Genomic DNA, 25,339 nt, shown 5'->3' with positions numbered 1-25,339 from the left:
CAAATGTTTATAAGCACGGCACATAGGCTCTTGTTCATCACTGGAGAAATTCATAGCTAATGGTGGTGCATATGTCGAAAAATAGTGTTTTGTAGCTGAGAGTTTGCAATATCAAATAGTGTTTTGTGCTCTTTGTATCTCTTTTAGTTTCTATGAAAATAGATAGGAGACACTATTTGCAGAGCGACATATTAGCATCTTTGAAAATCTCGCTATGCTCCTGTTGCTTAGATGGTGTTGAAAATCTCACCCTTTGTGCTGTGCACATGAAAAGAATATTTTCAGCCCCAAACATTTTTGCTTGTTTCCACATTATCTTTAGAGGCCACTGAGTTTTACAGTGACAGGTATAACAATGGCTCTGAAAGGAATGGTTCATTCAAATCACACTCCAGCAAAAGAACAAAGACATAATGGGAAATATGTCATCTGTTTTTAATCTCATGTCATTTTCTGCAAATTTATCAGTACTTAAGAACAGGGAAATTAATAACCTCAGCATTCAGGCAATATCTTCCAGGACAAACCTCTTATTTACAGTAATGCAAAGAATAAAAGAAAATGAAGGAGGGAGAGTAAAAAAATAAGAGCAAACAAACAAGCAGGAAAAAACAGTAGATTTTTTTGTGTGTTTGGTTAAAGCAAATTGTTCAATGTAGTGTTCCTGGCACCATCCAAAAGTTTTCTGATGAGTGTCTCTTCAGCAGCTCTGAATTATGAAGGACTCTGAATTTTTAATATGTATGTTCCAAAACAGATTCTTTAATAGCAAATCCCTTCTAGAATAGCACAGCTTTAATTTTAGGCATGTTGTCTTTCATGTGTAATGTCACACAAAACATAGTATCGCAAACAGAAAATTACTCCCCTCTATAATTCCAAATCAGCAGTCAAAACTATCAACCACAACACACAACATTCTCATCTGGTTACCTCGTTTGAATCAATTCCATTGTTGACAGACCATGTAGTTTGGAAATATTCAAGCATCCTTTGCTTTAGCTGCTGTGGTAGGTGGTGGACTCGTATAAAGTCCTTCAGATCCTTGGTTCTTGTGTGATAAAGGGACCATCTGGAGTACATCCTCTGGATTATGGCAGTCACATTACCAAACACCAATGCGTGCATCAGAGCTAGGGAGACAGAAATTACAAACAGTATAGAGAGACTTGTTGAGCATTAAAATGCAACATAAAAAGTAAAAACAATTTTCGCAGAAAAAGTTTCCTGATTAATAGATAACATTTCTTTTCCATGAGAAATATGCAGTAGTGTTCATATTATTATTCTTTTCTTTTTTTTTTTTTTGTGTGTGTCACTAATAGTCATAGTAATGGGACAGGACAGAGTCACATCTGCTGCTTTCTCATCAGGGTATAGCACAGAAGAATGTCCAAGCCAAATAAAGCTTAAGGCCTGAGGAAAAAGAAAACAAATATATGCAAGCAGACAAATTCAGGAAATAATGAGGAACTAACAGGACAAAGATTAGAGTCAAATGATCAGTTATCAACTAAATAGATTGTAATAGATTTCAAAGAAGCCATGCAAATATATAGAACTACAGAGCATATATGAATCTAATGGGGACTATGTGTAACAGAATGTGATTGCAAACTACACTTAAAGATGTATCATGTTTGGGAAATAAGATGTTAAATAAAAAAGCCAGAAGGGGAGGTGGGGGGGAAAGCACTGTAAAGTAGAAAGTAAAAATCCATGTGAAGGGAAAAAAAAAAGAAAAGAAAAGAAAAGAAAAGAAAAGAAAAGAAAAGAAAAGAAAAGAAAAGAAAAGAAAAGAAAAGAAAAGAAAAGAAAAGAAAAGAANAAAAGAAAAGAAAAGAAAAGAAAAGAAAAGAAAAGAAAAGAAAAGAAAAGAAAAGAAAAGAAAAGAAAAGAAAAGAAAAGAAAAGAAAAGAAAAGATACATTCAACATGACAAACTAATTTCTTATGTTGCTTGAGAAGGTCAAATATAATGTGAAATTATTTATCAGAAAGTTTTGACATCCAGGAGTTTGTCTACAGTTGGAGACTAGCTTGGGAATAAAAATACCGGAAGCGAAACTAAAGAAATGCCTGCAGATGTAGATCACCTGGGTTTGTCTGTGCAGAAATACGTTTGCTGATTATCAGTGGGAAAACTTACTGCTACATTGTCAGTCATATGGTGTTGATCTGAGGTATATAATACACACGTTCACAAATTGTTTACTGAAAAAAAAAAAACTGTTCAAGAGCTTGAATACTACTCTTACGGGACATCTATCTTTATAGTACTTGAAAGGAAGCAGACAGGCTCCTCAGAGTAGCAAAGGAATTGGTTTATAAATAAGACAAACAAGATGCTGACCTTGTATGGCAATTTACACAAGTCCAGGGTAAACAGGCAGAGACAAGGATAGTAGTACGAAGAAAAGATGTGTTTTATGGTTAATCATTCTTTCTCTTGGTAAAAATGGGCAGAAAATTCTTTGCTTCAGAGAGTAGAAAACTACAGATGGAGTCCAACAAAAAGTTGCTAGCAACAATACTCATGTCTTTATTGTGAAAGTAGTGCAGAAAAATTGAAAAAGCACTATTTGTGTAGTTTCATAACTATATAGTGCATAATAACAAGTGATCCACTGTCCATACATAAAAGAAGATAAAAAACAGAGCAGAAAGAAAAGGATCAGATTTGAATATTAGAAAGAGAAAGTATGTATGATTCAAAATTTATTTTTAAGAAGAATCAGTTGGATTAGCCAAGTGTTGCTGCTGATATTGATGTGAATTACTAAATCAGAATCTTGTTCAACAAAATACAGGAGACTTGTGTAATGTTTGATAACTGTATTATAATAGAAGTACTCAGCTAGGCTGAAGATAGTGTAGCACTGTGTTTTGAGTATATGATATTCACTTTAAAAAGGTGGGGAGGTATAAAACACTGTGTAGGTTATGGACGCATATGCAAAAATCACGTCAATCTCCCATAGGCTTTGAGGTTAGGAGCTGAACAGTGTAGGAATTTTTGCAATGCTATTATTGGAATAAGTATCATCAAGGATTGTGTTATTATTGGAGAATCTATCTTTGCAAATGTACATTAGAAGACAAATTACACTAATGATAATTTATTCCTGGCTGTGATAGTAATTAGATTTCTTTAGCAAATAATCACAGATCCACTCTACTTTCTGAAAAAATAAATTCATTCTCAAAAAAGGAAGCAAGACACTTTAAAACGGAACCACATTTTATAAAATGTCCTTGTTTCAAATGTTAATCTAAATTACGTTTTTCTTGCTTAGGGATCAGAGGAACACCTTCGATCCCAGAAATGACTGGAGCTATTAGGCTGGGTATCCAGTATCTCTAAATACAAAAGCATAAATTCTTGGCTCAAAGAACATGTAGAACATGTAGAACACATACAGTACAATACAAAACAATAAGATCTGTAGGAAGATAAGCTTGATTAATATTCTGCAGATGCTGGGTATCTAGGAATTTTGGTTAATTTTAATGAGTAAATTTTGTCTTCAACTTGAAGACTAAACAGAACAAAGGATAAGATGTTTTATCCTCATAATAATTTTTGTCTTATTGTAAGGTTAATTTTATGCAAAGTGAGAATGTATTCCAAAAGACAGTGATGCATATTAAAAACTATTACTAAAACAAATCATACTAGCCATTCTACCTGAAATTTCATAAACTAATGGTTTGGTATGATTACTGTAAAAAAGCCTCAATTTTTCTCGAGACATCACTTGCCACTATGGAATCTTAAATATAAGACGAAACCTCACATCAAAGCATACCTTAAGAAATGAAAATACATTATACTCTAAAGTATACAGAGGAGCATTTTGCTCCTAATTGATTTCAGAGCAGTCTCTGCTTCGTGGTGCTAACTCCTTCATGTTTCCCTGCTAGGCTGATTTACTCAAATGTAATCTAAAATAATGTTTTTCAGGAAAACATCTGCAAAACAGCCTGCCCTGCTTTCTTACGTGGATGTATCAAGTTTCCTGTGCTCTCCCAGATGTAAAGACATTCTTCTGCTGCCTTTCACTTTTCAGTTCATTCTTACTACAATCAGTTGACTTTATTCAGTGCACAACTGCATTAGATCTACCACTCCATAACATAAGAAATAGAAAAAAAAAATTTCTATGCCTGGACTAAATAGAAGTGTTGGATACTTTTATATTATATTCTATTAGGATTGTGAAAGCTCTGCTATATCAAAGTGAATTAAATATTCACCACTGCCTTACTCAGAATATCTCTTGATTTCTTGATATAAATGAATACTTCTTCCTTCATTCCAACAGATTTTATGTAGTAAAAGCCAAAAAGCATTGTATTTTAAAGCTGCATAACATTATGCCAGCAGCAAGAGTAATTAATGAGTTGTCTGGCTTCTGTGACATTGTCAAAATTGTTGAATGATTCATTATATTATTGCTGCTCATTTTCAGAACCGAGAAAAATGGAAATAATTCCTGAGCATTTTTAACACCAGTGGATGTTGTAAATATATCTTTTGCAGGTTATTCATCATGTTCCCTGGCTTCCACATTTAAAAGTGTCAATTTAATTTTGGCCAAGAAAATGTATGCTGCAAAAATGACAATCAATGCCTTGCAGACAAATCTTCTAGAAGATGGGTGGTAGAAATAGCTACTAGTATGTCCACAAAAATTAGAAAAAACATGAAGGGATTGTTTGCCCTTCGTAGCCACTGCGACACCTTTGAGATGTGTGATGTATGCACTATAGAACAGAACAGTTAATTTATTTTTAATTTTTTTTTTGGAGTGAGAAGTGTAAGAGGAAGGTAAATAGAGAGTTGCATGTACCTTCTCCACTGGCTTGGGTTTATGAAGCTCTACAAATTCAAGTAAGAGCTCCAGGCATGACAAAAATACTGCATCTTTGAAGCAAATCTGAAGTAGGGATGTGGAAAAATCTACTTAGTGATAATTGAACTGCTTTTTCCTTACACTGGAGTTACTTATGGCTCATCCAACATTTCACCCATCTTTGTTTTGTCTCTGCTGCCTTCTGTCTAGGCTGGTGCTTCAGATATGGATACATCACAGCTCACATTCAGATACACTTTTGGGCTGTCATCCTCCCTTTGCCATTTTTTTCCCAGGGCTGTTGTGGGAACTGATCTGGAGTTGAACATGCACTTATTATTTGACTGACTGAGATTGTGTCAGGCACATAATCAAAAGGCAGTCACTCCCTTGGTGCATCGTTGGCACCCACTCACAATAGGATGAGTTTGTATTTTATTGGATGATGTTACTATTAAAAGCTTGGAGATAAGCCTGCATGAGGGAGTTTATCCAGTTTAAAAACAATAACACTTTTTACTTCTTTTTGTCATTGAAAATTAATGATTCTGTTTGTTCTTAAATCAAAACCTAGCAAAGTTTCAGCTCTTATTTTACTTCCTCTATCCCCAAAACAATTCATATGATGCTTAGCATTGTACCTACCCCCTATGAGCATTGTGCAAATGGAGAAGATCTTTTCAGCATCAGTATTGGCTGAAACATTTCCAAACCCAACACTTGTGAGGCTGCTGAGGGTGAAATATAGGGCAGCTATATAGGCACTTCTGATTGATGGGCCTCCTAGTGTATTATTGTCATAGTAAGGAGACTCTATTCGTTTTCCTAGTTCATGAAGCCAACCTGAAAAACAAACCATAAAAGGAATAGTTAAGGAATACTGAAACCATGACTACTACACACTTTGTAAAACAACATGATGTTATAAAACACTTGTTTAGAAGATGCTGTATTCTACACAGAATTCCAAGAACAAAAATAAATGAAACTGTACAAAGTTACACAGCATGTAAAAGATCGTTTCCCTGGAGAACTGGATTTCTGTGTTGAAATAAATTATTTTTGAATTGTATATTACAAGTCAAATTAGATAATTCACAAAATCCACTAAGGAACAGAAAAGGAAAAGTCATCCCATAGTAACACTGCAACAAGAATGCAACATTGATTTGATTCTTTCCATTAATAAATACTTGGAAAGATTTCTGAGATTCTAGGATTAAATTCTTATAAAAATAATTACATATTTAGAGCCTTTTACATGTTTATCTTTACAATAGAAAAATTCAGACAACTAAACACAACATACAAACCATTATTAATTTCCTGAAGATGAGATTCTGAATTTTCAGTAAATATTAAATTACTAAATTAATGTTTCTTTTCATTTTGCTAAATGAGTGTATGAACACCACAGAAAGTAGAACTAGATACTGCCTCATAGATATTTACAAAAAAAAAAAAAAGAAAGAAAGTACAAGTGATGAAAAATATATTATTCCTGTTTTTCAACAGGAAAAGAAACAACCTCAAAGAATTGCATAAATGTAGTGTTTTGCAAAACTCAGTATAGACAAAAAAAAAAAGACTAAAATCAATTTGCGTGCCCACTTTTGTCTGTTAAGCTGTTTGCTTGGTGGAGTGGGAATTCTTCCTAGATATTCAGGTATAATCATCACAACAAAGTGTTCCTAGTACTTAGTGTACTTTTAGAAGTGGTAGGAGCTCTCCTTGTCCTATGCGAGAGCTTCAGTAATTATGGCCAGTCATGTATGCACCGAAAGACTGAACCACTTTCTGAAGCTTGCTTTCTTCTCCCACTCCACTCAGCATACATTTATTCATTTTGGACTAGATCAAGTGTGTACCAGGGAAACTCCTCCTGTACAGACTATTTGCAAAAGTAGGTGATACATTTTAAGTGTCTAACTCAATGTTTTGAATTACACTGGGGAAAAATTTGTAAGTATTTACCCCCTAAGGCAGGCTTGTTCAGTTTCTACTGCTACCACACAGTGCAGTCCTCAACACTAGACTCTTGCACAACTGCCTACAGAGAAAGCTAAGCCAGAAAGAATGGATAATAACAGCATAAGGTCTAGCCATAGCTGGTAGAGAGCAGTAATCATATCAGGCTATTTTATATTTGTGTCTCCTAATTGCCTAAAATGAAAGAAAAGCAAAAGTTGTAACTTAACTGATGCTGCCAATCCAGCTACATGGTAAGTAGTGTCAGCAGGTGCCAGCAGTAATTGCATGGGGAAGGCACAAGATAAGGCTTGCATCCCATCCACAGTCGTAGCAAATAATTAGAGGTGTCTGTGCAGCACTATCTGCTGAATGCTCTTAACAGTTTATGTGCATACAAACAATCAATGCTTTAAGGATGAATACTGCAGAAACTTGAAGCAATTAATCAGTCTTGCAATTATTGCGGTTATATTATCAGGTTTGCATTGATGCCTTAGTTTTCTGCTGGTTTGGGTCCTCTTGCTGCTTCCTACTGCAGTGCTATCTCACAGAAATACCATTTCTTCAACAATGATATGGTCCTTAATATAGCTGATTTCATTCCTATGCCTGCATTAAAGAATGTAAACCCATATATTAAAGAACAAAAGCCTAATACAATTCCTGATAGTAGATGGAGTTAATAAAAGTCTGTCTAAGCCTGATATACAGAACTACCATTGTATATTTCAACAGTAGGTTTGAAAGCCTAAAATACAATTCCCCAGGAAAACATCTGCAAACCATCCTTCTCTGCTTTCTTAACTGGATATATCTTATCAGACATGTAGTACATATGAACAATCACAAAATTGTCAAAAATTAAATAAATTATTTTGAATAACTGTAGTTGATATGTGGATACTGAAATAACGTCCCTTAGGTGAAAATATATTTCCTGGGAATGTTGTAAAAGCTCCCATTTCTTGGCCCCTGTATTCCTACCCTTCTGTCCTTTCCTATCACATTCACTGTTATAAATATTCATATTGCAGCTCATTGAAGGTTTCCTCACCTCATTTTTAGCAATCAAACAAAAAAAGATGAGTTTATCTACTGTAACTTCATACAAAACACTAACAGCCTCACGCTTAGAAAAATACATTTTGTGTTAGCCACAGTAGCTGAGTCCATTTTTAAATTGACAGAAACACATAGAATCATTCCTTCTTTTAAATGTACTAATCTAAACGAAATAACATTGCTCCTAAAAATCCACTATTGCTAGTTGAGATTTAAAAATATATGCACTTAAATTGTATCAAACAGTAGAAATATCCATATAGTTTTAAATTATTCTACAACTGAAATAATAAACATAATATTTAGCATTTTAGAGTTGCTAATAAGCATTTCTGGCCCTGACGATCTCTCTGCATCATTATTCTAGACAAGTTCACCACTCTGTGTCCAGTTCTGTGATGTAACTGAGGATTGGATGAACTATCTTGATCAGTAAGATGAATGAATTATCACTGATCTACATCAGTAGCAATTAGTAATTATTAGCAATTGTTAACAATTTCTACAAAATGCTTGCTATATAAAGAGAAGCTATTAGGTAACTTTCATTAGATATGGACCATGAGATTTGAACAAAAATATAAATCGGAAAGAGAAAACCAGATAAATATATTGTTCTGATTCGTAGATAAGGACATTTACAGCTTCTCATATCTATTTTGGGTGTTAAAATTATTCTAATTGGGATCTTTTGAAGAAAAGATACAGGATGAAATTTCAAAGTATGTAGAATGCTTCAAGATCTTCCAGGTCAGCTATGCTTCTGAGATTTTTCGTTGAAAATAGTACCTTTTTTCCTGGTGGAGGTATAGATAAGACAAGGTAATGAGATAGCATCATTGTCTAATGCTTTTTAATTTTGGTTTCTGTAGTTAACACTTCTCAGTACATTTTCTGGCAAACTTGAGAAATTAATTTCTGCCCTCAGGGAAGAAACGAAAAATAATTGTACCTCATAGTCAAAGGGAGAGCATCCTAGAATTTAATGTTATGAATCTTGTCTTGTTCTGAATTAGCATTATCTAGATATGGCTCTGTGACTTCAGAACCATTTTAAAGCATCAGTTAACACAATTAAGTAGAAAACTTTTCAAAGGGAAAAAGAGCGCTTCACCACCTTTCACTGAAAAATTCAGTAACAATTGGATATCTAGCTCCATTGGACTACTTTGAAACTTGCTGGAAAAATCCTTATTGAGATTCATTTATCTATATCTGGGAAGTAATCACATACCAGCAGAAATATAAACAAGCATCTAAGAATTCATAGATGACATATTTTATAAGTGGCTGTAAAACTCAATATCTCACTTACCAGAAACTTAGTCTTCACTTTGGTTCTTGCACTGCATGGAACAGGTATATCTCTCTCTATAACTCATAGACTAATTTTATATTACTTAGATTTTCCTTTTTTTTGCCAGATATTTAACATACTAAAATCCTGACTGGTACTTAATTTCAACAGTTTCATAGTTGTATGATCTAACAAATTAATTACGTATATCATTTATTCTATGAAACAGACGCACATTTTTTTCCAGCTAGTAAGTAAATCTAAACTCTGGTTTACTCTGGACTATGTCATCAGGAAGTGCAAAGAGGTATGAATGAAGACTATCTCTTAGAGAATTCCTGAATGTGTGAAAGGAAAAAGAGTTCCCCAAGAGCACAGCAGTGAAGATACTGAAAGCGAAAGGGTGTGACAAGCCTCTCAGCTGTGGCTCCATACCAAATTCAGGGGAATCATATATTTTTAGGGGCAATAAAAAAGTAGAAGAGCCTATGTGCTCCTTCAAAATCATATTTTTATGTTCAAAGAGTGTTTGAACTTCATTTAGGGCCAGACCATACTTGATTCTTTCATATTAGTGGGGAAAGAGAATAAGTAAGGTTATGATGGTAGTAAGAAAAAGGAATATATAATGAGAAAGTCTGGGGTGACCTAAGGGACACTATCACACCTCAGTTAACCCTAAGGTTATGTTCTGATACAAATATGTTTTTCTCACTCTCTTGAAAAACTCTGGAGCTCTAAGTGAAAACACAAAGAATTGCAGTGTTTGCATTAGATGCACCATGTGCTTTATTCTTCTCCAAAAACTTAATAATTTAAAAAAAAAAAAATTCCACAAACCAAACCCTCAAATATCTAGAAATACTGGAGGACAAAAAACAAAAGTATAAATAAGCCCCAAACACTAAAAATAAGGTGAAAAAATATCCTTTGAACTGAATCACATTCAGCCTTTCACTATAAATGCATTATAAATTTTAACGCAATAGTCTGTATACTTTATGTCTCAAATCCAAGTTTCAGCAAACAATTTGGAGTTATTAAAGAAAAAGTAGATGAGAAATTAGGTCCTTTATCAATGGAATACATTTTATAATGAAAATTACCATGTGCCCTGAGAACTGTATTAACTCCCACCACAGCAGTTCCAGTTCACTACTGACAGCTTCTCATTTCAGATCTACAGCCAGACAATAAGTTGCTACAGGTATGTATGGGAAATGATACCAGCTCTTCAATATGTAGCTGTAAACTCAGATCTACAAAAGATCTTCTCATATTTCAATTGGGCAAAGAATGGGCAAAGTCTTTTGCAAGGATCCCACTGATGCAAAAATTTTAGCCTGTATCTCTCCTGCTTCCATGAAATATTAACCTTCTCAAAATAGATCTTAGGACAAAGCACTTGTACAAATAAAACAAGTAAGTAAATTCCCCACTTGTAAAAGCTCTTGTGGCATCAATATTTGAGACTTTTTTTTTGTCTCAATCACTTTCATCAGCTAAGTTGCTTCTTCAGAATGCATTTCTTCATGCTGTAGTTGAAGATGATTTAAAAAGAGGAAAACAGAACTAATACTGTATTTGAAATAAGAAGATACTATTGTTTTATATTTTTACATAATACTATCATTTTTACTATCATTTTTATAAATTAATGTATTCTACCTCCTCGAACCCTAGTTGTCATTTGACATTAAAACGTTAGCTTTACAAGTTAAGTAGCTTCCTGTGAAATTTCCATAGTTGATCTCGTTGTTTCTAACTAGCACAATGCACTGAAAACATAAACTTGTATAAAACCAAATTATTTTACTGCTTGATTGTGCATGACTCTGAAGTATTAAAAAAAAAGTTGCCTATGCTATTATGATTATTACCCATTTATTCTTCTAAATGTCCTTAAAGCCTTTTTTTAATCCTGCCTAGCCAAATTATTTTTGACAACTACAACACCATTTGCATTTTTTTCTAGAGTATTAATACATTAAACAGCAGCAATCAAACTACTTAATCCCATGGAACACAGCTGTTATCCTTTCATTGTCAAAAAATCTATAATTTCTTTGCAGGTTTGATCTATTTTGGAATTTTGCTTGTCATATTAGGAGAGGCACACAGGTACTGGAGCAGATGGTTTTAGGATTAAAGACCCCAAGAGATGACAGGAGTAATCATACTTCCAACCATGCTTTTCTTCACATTTAAAATAGAAAACCCCACCGTCTTAAAAGTGTCATACAGATGCAGGTTCTAGGACTGTGAAAATGCAACCACATCATCAATGCTACATAGCATAGTTGCACACTAGTAAAGCATGGGAAATGAATTCTTACTCTTTTCAAAATAAAGACCTTGACGTGCACTTACATGGCATGTCAACAGCCTTAGGCTACAAAGGACCAAATTTGGCCTGGAGGTTATGTTTGAAGAAAAGATCTAGCTGGCTTTAAAAATAAATAAAAGTTCAGTGGCAGTGAATGAGAGATAGACTTGGAAGATTTCTGTATCCGCACAATACTCATAACCATAATAGTTGCATGACAGTGAGGAACTGTTGGGACTAATCTACTACCTTTTGTCTTTGTTAACATGCTTTCGTACATATAATGGAAATTTAAAATAAGAAAGAGAACAAATTTGATAAAATCCATTGACAATTTTCTCAAGAACCAAAGCTCTGCTTAAAATTATTAAAGCAATTCCAAAAGGAATTTAATAATTTGTTTTCTTATTTTTATTTCATTATAAAATATGACCCTTGGAGTCATATTCCTTATTACAATATGTTTAATTATTTTTTCTTACACTAGAAAAATATATTACATGGGCATGGGAGAGACTCATAATGTGAGTCACCAGAGGAGCACCTGCTACAGTTAAATCCACGCTGTCAAATTTTGTGGAGGGAAATCCTTGACATGAAATAGGAAGGAAATAGATTTAACTTGGATAATATGAAATAGTTTTATCTCAACTGCCTGTGGCTGGATTACTTGTGGTAGGGGCATACAAGGCCATTCAAGGCTGCCCTCTTCGATCCTGAGGTGAGAGCCCAGGTACGTGAAGTGCTGCCTGGGATGTGCCATCCCTGCAATAATTACGGAGATCAGTGCTTCAGATCAAAGCAAGGCAAAGGTATCTGCCCTCCACAATCTGTAGTGTCACGTTTATCTTTCCTCTACGAAACTCTAACAAGACAGTTTTAAAATCTAATTTATGTCTGTTTAAACCTTTTCCTCAAAATTGCTTTGTCTGGGTCGTAATACTTTGTATCAATCTGATGCATTCACTGTACATATTTCTCCAGATAATGAAGAGTTAACAATGTTAACTTCGTACAAGCAGATTATACTTAACCTCTGGGCTCAGTGGATATTTAAGAGCCAACAGAAAAAAGGTTCATGGATATTACCATTATGGAATCTGCAGAATATTTTCTGTGGATGTATATACAAGTTTTGCTTGATGAATGCTCACGTTACAGATGGTAAAAAAAAACACACCAAAAATAAAACTGTCTCATTTTCTATCAAGCATGCTATGTCTCTTTCCATTAAGTAGATAAAGTCCTTGGAGGGGAGAGAGAAAAAATGTATAAGAAGATTTTATGTTTCTGATCAGAGATGTTCATCTCTTTAAAGCCTAGTGCATAAATCAAAATAAAGCCTGCATTCATGTAAGTGCTACATATTTATGTCACTATGTGAAATCATTAACAGCATATTTTGGAGATCTCTCAAATTATGGCAATGAAAATAAATGTAACATTTTGAAAAGAAAAGCATTTGAGTTCCAAAACCATGCCCTGCTCAGAAACAAAACTTGAGATATCTTCGCTCTAAAATTATGTGAGGATTAATGAGCAGTAAATTTTAAGATTATTGTCATACTAGAAGTTAAGTGGGCCCTAGGAATGGATAGATTTAATAAAAATGCCATTTGTCTTGCATTGCAGAGACACTGGACAGAATTTTTATTGCATCTTTACTAAATTAACAAATGAAGGAGGATTTGCACAGGAGCCAAATCCAAGACATAAAGATGATCCTAACAATGGTGCTATATGGGACATATCTTTGCATCTCTCTCACTTCTTTATTAAGGACCAAAAATAAAAGTGCATTTGAAGACATATCAGCTGAAATCATAATACTCTGTTGGACTTTGGGAATTGTATCATTGATTTCTGGGGAGACCTGATAGCAGCCTATCAATATATACAGGGGAGCTATAAGAAAGAAGGAGACAGACTCTTTAACAGGGTCTGTTGTGATAAGACAAGGGGAAATGGTTTCAGACTAAAAGAGGAATCTAGATTGGACATAAGGAAGAAGTTTTTTAAAGTAAGGGTGGTGAGGCACTGGAACAGGTTGCTCAGAGCAGTGGTAGAAGCCTCATCCTTAGAGACATTTAAGGTCAGGCTGGACAGGGCTCTGAGCAATCTGACCTAGCTGTAGGTATCTGCATTCCTTGCAGGGGATGTGGACTAAATGACCTCCATGGGTCCCTTCCAACTCAAACAATTCTACGATCCTATAATTCTATGATTTTATGATTGTATGATTGTATGATTCTGTGATTCTATGATTCTACAATTCTATGATTCAAGCATCTGCGACATCATGAAGAGAAATTTTACATTTGGACATTAGGCAGTCAGGATAGAAAAACAAAGATAAAATGTGAGGATTCATGCATGCCCTATTGCTCCAAAAGGCTTCTGCACTCATGATATACCAACTTCTGTTTTCAAAATCATGTAAGCGAAGGTTATCTTCACATCTAGTCCCCTTGGAATGCCTGCCTCAAATGATGAAGTAATCTTTGTAGATTCACTGACCAGTGTTCTTCTTGTACTCTGGTCTAGAGGAAAATGTCTCTTTCTTTAGATCTTAAAGGAAAGTTTTTAAACTATCTAGCTATCTGGATATATGCAATGAGATAAATGCTTTAGATTTTTAATAACCATGGAGTTTTCCAAACTAAATGCATACTTCCTCTAATGACAGCATTTTTAGATACAACCTTAACCCTTTTCAGGTATTGAAAATAAATTCAATTTTAAGAGTGACATCCTATTTAATTCTTTTGTAAAGCTGACTAATACCTCTCGTAAATAAATTGTTGTATTTCTAATTGAATATATACTTAGAAGCTATTGTACAAATAATTACATATTGTAGAACTTTAACTCATGCAACTTGAAAAAGTCATAACAAGATATTGACCCATTGTACTCACAGAAAATGAAGTTTTCATGGCACAATAAATATGTAATGAACTCAGTAGTTTCAGAAAGAGGTGCTCAATCAAGGGATTAATAGAGGAAAGAACCCTCTAAGATCTAATTGTAATATTGTTAGTAGCAACAAAAACACAGCTGAGCCCACAAAAGTGCCAAAAAACTGACAATTAAGTTTTAATTATTTGACAAACTCCAGCTCTAAATTGACTGTGAGAAGACTGCAAATATCATTGCTTATAATAAGAAAGCAAAATTTCTGTATTCTCATGTAAAAATTGATGTGCCTTTGGGGATACTGAAAACATTCCTCTGTGGGAAGCATTAAATCTTTTGTCATCAGGAATGTATGGTCCATTAAATAATTTATATTTTCATTCTAGAAGGCCAGAAGTGCAAGGAGAGAGACTTTTCATCCTACAGGAAGCTTATAATACACCCTAGTTAGTGAAAGTACTAAATTCATGGATTACACAGTCATTTCCAAAGTCTCTCTGGTTGATCAGGACACATCTGTGGCTTGTCATTGACAGTGAAGATGCCTGATGTGAAATACTTGTAATAGTAGCATTTTATCAGAAAGCAATTAGAAAGATATCTTTTTAAAAATATTTTGTTAGTTACAAGCAAGAAGGCTGGAGTTCTGTAGCTCTTTCACCTAATGTAAACACTGCACAAAGCACAGTGTACCTGAGTTATCAACAACACATTCAAGACCTAGATTCTTCCCAGAATCTAATCACACTCATGTATTAAATATTTGTGTTACTAGATGTAATCCTAACTTATTTTTTTCTGTGAAATAATGTTTTGTTCTTTTACTTTTTCTGGACTTCTTGACTTGAAAAATCCCCAAGGACAAGTCCAGAAACAGTTCAACAGTCAGAGCCCGAGATATTTCTTAAGGTGCTAGGTAGTTTGAACGAATGACACTTGAATAGTCAGAATAGTTAGTAGATAGCTTGAATACTTACATTTCTCCTTCACTATGAGGTTAAAAACTCTCTTTCTAAAGAATTTATTTCATGTCTACTGCCATAGTATATTCTGTTGAGAGAAGAAAGAAGAAATGGAACTGGGATAGGGGGGAGACATGTCCCTTTGAGCAGAGCTCAAAGTCTCTAGAAAGTTACCTGTTGCTCTGCATAAGCCTAGAGGTTAAAACTGGAGTTTTCCTTCAGGATCACTTGTCAAGCGGAAAGGAAACTAAATGTTTGAATTTGCCCTGTTTGGTGGGCAGGCCTGAAGGTGACCAGGCAGTCTTTAAATGACTTGTCCCTCTTAAATCCCAACCTTGCTACCATTAGGCTGGAGACTGTGTCTCTGAGGCAGCAGCTGATGTTCTGAAGCTGACTAAACAATTCAGAGCTCTTTTTTTCATACTGATGAAGAACTCACCAATACAAGTTTACTACAGTCTCATAACACAATAATTATTTCAATTAAAATAGAGATGTATTTATTCCCAGATTGAAACCTGACTGTACTGCATATATGGCTCTGTTTTAAGTGATAACTCAGTAAATTTACAAGGAATACATTTGCCATGATATTTTATGATAATTATCTAAATATGCTTACTGTTGCATAGAAGTTCCAGTATAAATGATATGTGCACCTGCTACCTACTGTAGAACTAGGTCATAAGTTGTTCAGTTTCATATATCAAGTAGATAAATGTTGAAAAGAAACATTCCTGAAACTCTTTTTCTCTAAGTATGCAAAGATCTTCTCAACAGTAATTTGTCAGATGGCTATATTTGGATACATGGGAGATTTAGTCCTTCTTGATTCTGCAAGCAGACAGATTTTTCTGTTCCACACTTAATTGAAAAGACCAGGCAGGGATACTTGCAATCCACTTTTTTGACTGTGTCAATGAATACATAAAAAGTACTGTACATAGTTAAATATTTTTATTTTTTTTAACCAGCGAAGAATTTATAAACAGCTCTAAGGCCGTTAATTTACTAGCAGTGAAGACAAATGCCTTTTTGTAATTATTATTATTCTTGTTTAGCAAGGTAAAAAGAAGTTGTTTAACTAAAATAAATTAACAATGTAAGTAAACTAACTGCTTTTTGACACCTCATAGAATGTTAATTGTTTTTTAGGTTTCAGGTAAAATATACAAGGTAAACATATAGCTAATTTAAGAAATAAAAGTACAAATGTATTGTTGGAAATATATAAAACACTTGCAAATCTTCTCCTTTAAGGAGATGACACTTATCAAAGAGTCTCAATGCTTAATATTGCTGCTCCTTAGGCAAACTAGCTGTTACTGTCCTTTTCCAGGATCAAATGCCTTGCAGCTAAACTTGGAATTAGAAATGTTAATGCTTCTAGTCCACTCAGTGATAAGAGCATGTCTATCTATGTCCTCTTTGCTTCTCTGTGCTCCATCAGTCTGTACCCATCTGTTAGAGGTTTTCTTATCTCAAATTTAGAATTTAATAACCTTTTGGGCAAGAACAGCCTTTTTATTCTGTGTTAATTGAGCAATGGAGACAAGGGTCCTGACCCATAACTAGGATCCCAGCTGCTGTTCCAATAAAATTAACAGTAATGGCAATTTTTTTAATGCTGTCAGCTAACATGTTAGAGACCTGCTTTGCAGTTTTATGTGTTCAGAGTCCAATTCTTGAAGAAAAGTGTTAGAGCTATTATGGGTGCAGATTCCTATTTCATTTAAGAAGTTATGTTACCCTCCTCTTCATAGCAATTCAGATTACATTAAAATGAAAAGTTTACTATAAAAAAATATAAAAACTAACCCAACAAAACCTGTGAAGAACATCAGTTTTAAGGTTGGCAGCAACTGTGTGTATGCAGTGTGTCATAGTTTAATTACATAATTCTTATCATAGCTGCTAAATTAATTTCACTTCTACCCTGATGTTCTCACCTGTTCAGTATTCACCATCAAAGAAACTCAAGCTAAGGTAAATCTTTCATCACTTCATGCTAATGTCTGGGTGCTAACTGTGAGTGTATTAACACTCCTGAATTAGAATCATCACATAGATTTTCCTTGGGGCAATGATAGTCATAAACTATACCTTAAAATCTCTACAAAACAGTATTTATTTGCAACAAGATATAAAGATATCACATTTTTTTTTTAATAAAAGCTGTTAAATTTGCTGCATTTGCTTTTTCACAATGTCTGCTAGCCAGCAGTCTGCAAGGGTAGGACTGTTTACTTCCAGACTCCTCAGTCAGAGTCCCCTCTGCTTCTCAAAGCTGACTAATATCATGGGCAAGTCCTTCCTCCTTCCTGCCATCTTCAACACCCCACCAATCAAGACAAATTTCAGCAACTTCTACCTGTTCAAATACAGCCTCCCAACATTGTAAAACAAGAGCAGATGCCTCAGTACAAAGTTATTTCATTTAGTAGGCCTAATTAATATGAAGGAGGTGTTGCAGAGCTGCAACTATACCATGCTAGCTTTCACATGGCTACCCTGCATAATAAGTAGGGAGGTCAATCTGGGTCTGTATAGACTGTTAGAGTTTATATGACCTTTGTTTCTCCTTGTCTCCTATACTAATAGCATCCTTACTAGATAGGTAACAGCTAAGTATAATAACTCTCACCACAATCCTATCTTTGGTTGCTTCATAGATTTCAAAATATAATCCAGAATCTTCTGCTGTCTAACGTAAAGAGTGATTGAGTTGCTTTCTTGAATAGCATACTGCCCTAACAAGGCAGTCATATAATAAACACTAAATTAATTAATGTTTTTATTGTTTTATGTTTTATGTATGAACTAGGTTTACATATATTTCATTCACTCTTGCCTTTTCATCATGTTCTAATCCTTGAATCTAAACCTAAGTAACATTTTTTTCAATGTGATTTTTTCTGTGTTATTTGTTAGCTGAGATCCAAATATATTTAGCTCTTGTGAAGGAAGAATCAACAACAATGGGTATTTTACTCCAGTGTATATCTTAACACAATAGCTAAACAAGAATTTGCAATATAATTATGATTTGATGTAAAAAAAGGAATAAATAACAAGGAGGAAATGGGAAAGCCAATGGGAAAGCAGGCTATGTGTTAAAAAATGACAGCAGTTCTGAGAAGAATACATCTGTGTCTGGGAAGGGAAAACCCTTCTTTCATCAAACAGTTTCTCAGTTAAAGGGCAGGAAAGAGGATAAACGAACAGAAAGTAGTAAATTACAGAAGCAGCATTTCTCGATTAAAATTCTAATGTATGATTGCATTATGGAAGGGAAAAAGATAATGTAAGTATTATGGGATATATCTGTGGAAAACAATATGGCATTCTAACATCCTTGATGTTAGCTGAGGCTGAAAGAAGAAAAATCCAATTTTAAGTTGAATTGAGACTTCTTAATTTTAACAAGACCATGAGCTTTGGAACTTGTAGAAGCTTTTGAGAAATTCTAACAAAACATCCTATGTAGCAATGTGTCAAAAACGCTGAAGTTTAAGTAGACTGGTAGAAAGTTCTCCAGGTAAGGAAGTGTAACCCCCAGACAAGTTGCTTAAAGGAGATGGAGGAATATCCATACTTGCTAGGTTTCAGGACTTGGTGGAGCAAGCCATTTCTGACTGATTTATTGCTGGTGATAGTACTATTTCAGCTAGATGGCTGGACTAGCTAAAGCCCAGAGGTTTCCAGAAGAAAGCACAGCATTCCAGATTGGAAGTAGCACATTTAAAAGTTAAAGAGTCTGATGTAATTTCTTATTGACTGAACAAAGCTTTTACACGCAATACTTGCAACTTTCAATAAACCATACAGTATTTCTATTACAGAAGCCATGTGGAAAGTTCATGGTGATATTTTACCTCCTGGGACTACTCCCTTGCTGGGTGCATATCGAGTAGATTTTTCCCTTATGCAAGGGCACTACAAATTTCTATTCCACTGGCAGGAATTGGTCCAGATACAGCTTTTCCACTGAGATAAAGAACACTTTCTGGAATTAATTAACAATATAAATGTGATTTGCAGTTAGCAACAGCAGGACATTTTCAACTTTGTGAAGCTTTAAGAGCTTCATCCACAAAACAAATTTTCACTTAAAAATTGTCCAAAAATTTTTTCCTAAGTAGAAAACCATGGAAATATATTAATAACTGCATGAAAACTTCACAATACTTTTAATAGGGTTCTTTCATCCCTATTTTTTCTTAACTGCAAATCCAGTGGGGTATTTAAGTCTTGGGGTATTTCGGGATAATTGAATGGTTCAGTCAGATGCCATGGTATGGCATGTAAAGGAAAATGTAGATTAATTAAGAAACTGAGCCTGTAAAAACAACAGCAGAGTAGAATGGCAGAATAAAACTGACTAAATGATCAAAGCAGCTGATATATAAATTAATGTTATACTTAACACAAGGAGAATGTTTCAGTTTGGTTCAACAAAAATACTTTGGTTTACCTAAAACATTGTTTTGGGTATTCAAATGCAAAATTGAATGATTTCCACAAAATCAGTTATTAAGTATATTTTAAAATTGAAGAATTATTTTAAATCCTGACAAGGTATGGTATGTGTAGGTCTGAAATGAGGGACATTTGTTCATTAAAAAAACCCTTTTCTAGAAAGTACAGATTAATTATATTTACAGCGGGCAGAAAAGTAGGGCTACATTTTCAGAAAAACCATTATGAGGCCTCGTTATAGAAGTATAGGTCTTTACCTTGTACAGTCTGGCTTCCACACACATTTCCAGCTTGTGGCAACATGATTACAATTGTATGTAATTAAAAGTTAAAAATTATGTGCCTTTACTCATATTGTCTGAAAAATTGTAATTTAGGTTATATGCAGGTTTCTTAGGATTTTTAATAGGAAAAGGCTGAATTTTCTCTTTAAAACAGGATGAACTTTCTCTCCTTAATTATACTTATTCATAAATGTAATCTAATCAGATTAAATACCAATTCCTAAAGTATTTCTCACTTTGAGTTTCTCCAAATCATATCTCAAATCTAGTATTTGACACCGGAATTATTTTAATAATTTAGGTAAGATATCTATCACACTTTAAAGAAATATAATTAGAAATTAGAATTTGTTTATTGGAAATAATATATTAATTAGAAATAAATTTTCAGTCAGATTAATTTAATTACTCTCAATATAAAAAATAGACTGGTAAACAGATATACGTATATTCCACACAACAAAGAACCTTCAATACAGTTGCCCCAGGTCAACAGAGCATTATAATTCATTTTCCTAAATTGAAGATGTCAGTGTTTATGCAAGATACAACTATATTTTTTATTCCTTTTCTTAGAGCCATTTCTTAAAAATTAGAAAGGACCATAGTTCCAAAGTAACAGATTTTGTTATCACTGACAACAAAATATTAAAATAACAATAATCAAAAACATTATTAAGCAGACAGAAAAAGAGTTTAAAATCAAACATCCAGGTACAGAGATGACAGATTGAAATGAACAGTTGATCAGAGTCAGTGAATGATGTCCAGTGCAATTTAGTCAGCAAGAAGTTCATTCCTCCCCTGCAAGGATTCATAAATCTACACATGCCATTTCTAACCTGATGAAAGAGTGTATTTGGAGCAGTGAAGCTAGCCTAGTATTTCATTCTAGTATACAGATTTTTGGCCAGGAGTCTTGGAAATTTACAAGCAATCTTTCTGGGAGTAAAGAGGATCCACTTAGTTCCATCAATGCAACAAACAAAAAAGAACACTACTCCCAGTCCTGACAGATGTGATCAAAATGGACTAGGGAGTGCTGAAGACCCAGGCTGAATCTTGCTTCCTGTCTGGCAGTGCAAGAGTAGATGCCAGCTGCAGTCTTTCCCAAGACTCCAGCTGTAGTTCAGTCTTAGCTCTTAATGAGTTGAATACTCATCAAAATGACTAGACATTGTTTTGTCATAGGACGAGGCTCAAACAGATAAATTGGGAAACCAGAAGTATGTACACTCACCAGCATGCACAGACTACTTAAATTACCTGGGTCTCAAAAACAAAAAATTCCTTAGCAATATAAAATTTTCCTGCATCTTTTGCTAGCTGACACATCTGACAGAGATTTGTCATTACAAAGAATCTCAGCTTTCATAAATTTTTATGATTTAGCCACTCAGAACCACCTATCTGCACCATGTGGATATTCTTCAAACATCATGCCCTGCACCAAAATCCCCTAAAGGATTCAATGAGGAAGGTAGGTAGGAACTCATCTTCTTTCTCTCTCACCCACCACTGTACAGCTCTAGCCAATTTTATGGCAAAATACAGAGTACGGAGACCTTCATTTCACCTAATATCTCACCGGTAAAAAGAAACATAAAAGACTTCAGATTTCTGCTCTCCTCAGCCTAGGAAGGTCCAGCCTCCATCTCTATCTTCACCTAAGAACTGGAGACCCTTGACAGAGACTCAAGGCACTGGAATCCTCTGTTGAAATCACATCAGTTTGCTAAGAAAAAGAAACAACCAGTATCAAGACAGCTGCCTAGGAAGAACAAAAAACGGAGAAACCCGCATACCAGGATATAGAACTTTCTTAAACAGATTTGCCTTGTTTCTGCATCTTCTACATCCTAGACTCATGTTCCAATGTCTGAACTCCATGCTAAAGAAAAGTATAATTCAGTAACTGACTCTCTTCCTCCTGTGGCTAAAAGAAATCAGTGGCTTCTGTTTTGTTTTTCAGCAGAACAACCTGCTTCACAACTGTGCTCTAGATCAAGACAGCCCCAAGCTGCTCGTGCAGAGTGAGAAGATCGCATGAAGTGCTGCAAACAGCGGCAATCCTCTCTACTACAGGTGCAATGCTGAGCAAACACAAGTAAACTATCAGGATACTCAACACTTCTATATTTACCAATTTGGATCAATACTATTTGAAGGATTTATATGATAAATTCTGTTATGTGGTACATACATGTTCCTCAGTACCTACAAAACAATCTTATAACTTCCCTGCAACTGAAATGAAGCATATAAACCTAGAGGGAAAGGGGCTGAAATTACAACTGTATTTTCTGCATTTCCTTCTGGTTCCACTTGGATGCTATACACTTCATTCTGCAGCAAAATCTGCCATTCATTGCCCTGAGAGATAATTCAGGGTATAAATCCTTCATTGGGAGCCAGGCATCCAAGTCTCTTTAAGATCTGATTGGAATTGTGTGACAAAGTGGGTGAGGACTGTCTTCTGCTGCAGAATAGGTGAACTACACTGTTTCAGTTATGGTTGAATTCTTGTTTTCAGAACTGCAGTTAATTACAAAACTTATATAAAAAGAGTAAAACCTGAGAGTGGAAGTGTTCTATGAAAAAAAAAAGTTGTAAATAAGTGAAGAATGCTATTCACTGACCTGTTTAAAGCTTCTCCCAAAGTGAACACACTTGATTTTCTATAAAATCATGGGTTATTAATTAATTAATTTTTACTTTAATAACAACTCTTCCATAGTCTGAATGTTATAAGTTGTACTGTAGGTGGACAATTAAAAATTTGCAGCTGAATTTCTGGTGGTCAACAAAGAATTTTCTCAAGACAGTTGCACAAACGATACTTGACTGCTTTGACTGTCAAGGCAAGAGGTATACTGACTCTTGTTCTTCTCCTAATCTCCTCACTACATTCAAGATAGCTGAGTTTCAACAGCTCCTATTATTCTCACGAAATGAATGCCTTTAGCAACAGGAAACTTTTTCAATACTATCTTTTTGTTGTAGAGGCAGATTTAAAAGTAATTTCTTATACTTGATAAAAACTTGAAGGGGAATAGTTCAATATATACTATTCAAAACAGCAGAGAGCCAGTAAAGACTCTGCAAGGTAGTCTGATATCAGCTAAGCCTATAGAAATGAGAGCCAATGTACTGGAGTCAAAGGAATTACAGTGGTGCGATCAGTCATGTACCTCCACACAATTAAGCCTCTATTTTGTGTCTGTTAACTGAAAATTGATCTTATTTGTTCAACCTGTGTCTTATAGAAACATCTGTTCCACCCATGAGAATGAGTGAAGGGAAAAACATGAAATTTAATAGCAAAAGATTTAAAAAAGCTGGAGGAGAAAAGCAGTTAAAGAACATAATAGTCTCAGGTGAGTGGGAATAATCAGTCCGGCAGTCATGATTTCATCAGATACGAGAATCAAGCTGCTGCACACGGAATGACAGTTTTCTGAGGTGGGAAAACTTGCTGAGATAAAGATTTCTAGTGCCTTAAAGCTGTACCCACACTGCGTGTCTTCCAAACACCCCACATAGTCAGTTAAAATACCAGTATTAGAGCTATACAAGGGAGCTAGATTTTAACACTAGCACATTTCTCAATGCCATCACATTCTGACAGTTCAAAAGTAACATTTCCATGCATTACATCATTCTTATTTTGCCACATGGGTAAATTTGTGAATGTATCCATGATTTTAAATGAATTCCAATGACATTATTTTCTGAATAAAGACAGAAGAAAAAAAAAAAAAAAAAAAAAAAAAAAAAAAAAAAAAAAAGAAAAAAAAAAAAAAAAAAAAAAAAAAAAAAGAAAGAAAGAAAAGGAAAAAAAAGAAAAAATGAAAAGAAAGAAAGGAAAAAAGAAAGAAAGAAAGCAAGGAAGAAAAAAAAAGTTTACAATTGCAGCCAGTGAGAACAAAGAAAACACACATTTTTGTTCTGTGTATTTTCATGGGGAGAATGTCATCGCTCCCATTGCTCCAATCCAAATCTAAATTATGCACCTTATCTGTTTAAATTAGCTAGAGAAAGAGATACACAGAACAAAATGTTACTCCCACTAAAGTCAATGTTGTGAGATCTGGGCTGTGGTGCATATCTGATAGCGCAGCAAGATCCAAAGTACTATGTTACAGTATTACAGTTTAAATGTCGGGTTTCGGTGTTAGCAAGATCTCGGTTTTGAATCTTTGCCACGGATTTCTGAGGAAGCATTAAAAGGAGGTTGCTAAAAGCTTTTATTCTCCTCCTCAAAAATAGATGCACATATAACAAGCAAATAAATTTTATCATTCCTGGAGTGGGTTTTCCTTCTTAGAACAAACCTATATTTCTCTATATTTTAACTGTTGTATGTTTTGCAGCATCCGTGCGCAAGGTACTACTATTTCATGTAGCTGAGACTCTCCAGAGAAGAATAAAAAGCATACTCTCCAATGGGGAGACATATTATGTTTAAGGAAAAAGTAGAGGAATGTTATTTTTTGTGTTGTATTTTTTTTTTAATGCTGGCAATTGCAATGCCTCCTACTGCCTGGAATAAACTTTACCTAAGCTGTACTGATGGAAACTTGAACCTCTATCTTTGGTATTAGCGTAAAAAAATCAGAAGTTTAAAAATGAAAACATGTTAAGACAGAAGTAAGAATAACACTCTACTGCCTTGGCTGCATTAAGAAATGTGTTTTACACATTATCCAAAAATGTGCAAAAACTGGCCTTTGTACAAAAGAACAGAATACTTTCTATGTCTTACAATATCATTACCTTTATTGTGTCCCAAAGCAAGCTTTCTCCTGCTTGCATTATTTTTTTTTCCCTTAAAAACCAAACAAAACAATCATAAAATATTTAGCTTTGTACGGGAGAGAACTTTAGAAATAACCTTTCTGACAGATATGGAACTGATATAATGTTGATTTGCTGCACAATAACCGTATGAGTTTTGCAGCAGTCACTGTAATGCAATTTTTATTATACATTCATAACATCTAAATTTTTCAGAGAGTATCCATGAAGGCGGTAGAACAGCTTTCCAGGTAAAAATACACAAACACACTTCTGGAAACAACTGAAATAAAATCAGGTTGTAAACTCAGCAGCTGGGCAGTTTTACCAGGTGGGAAGCTAAAGCTTAAGACTGCACTAAGCTAAGAATTGCCCTAGCCCTTTCAACAG

General features: G+C 34.5%; 1 protein-coding gene across 1 annotated transcript in view; it reads right to left on the bottom strand.

The window, feature by feature from the left end:
• Nucleotides 1-25,339, bottom strand: part of KCNH8 (potassium voltage-gated channel subfamily H member 8) — a 119,825-nt gene that overhangs the window by 36,909 nt on the left and 57,577 nt on the right. The window contains exons 7-8 of the mRNA XM_021385557.1: nt 5,501-5,698; nt 934-1,133 (exon numbers count right to left, since the gene is read on the bottom strand). Coding sequence (XP_021241232.1) covers nt 934-1,133; nt 5,501-5,698 — 398 coding nt within the window. The remainder of the gene's footprint in view (nt 1-933; nt 1,134-5,500; nt 5,699-25,339) is intronic.

This window comes from Numida meleagris, chromosome 2 (assembly GCF_002078875.1).
Source record: "Numida meleagris isolate 19003 breed g44 Domestic line chromosome 2, NumMel1.0, whole genome shotgun sequence".
NCBI classification, from domain to species: Eukaryota; Metazoa; Chordata; class Aves; order Galliformes; family Numididae; genus Numida; species Numida meleagris.
The sequence above is the reverse complement of the archived record's forward strand: the minus strand, read 5'-3'. Positions and strand labels throughout refer to the sequence as shown.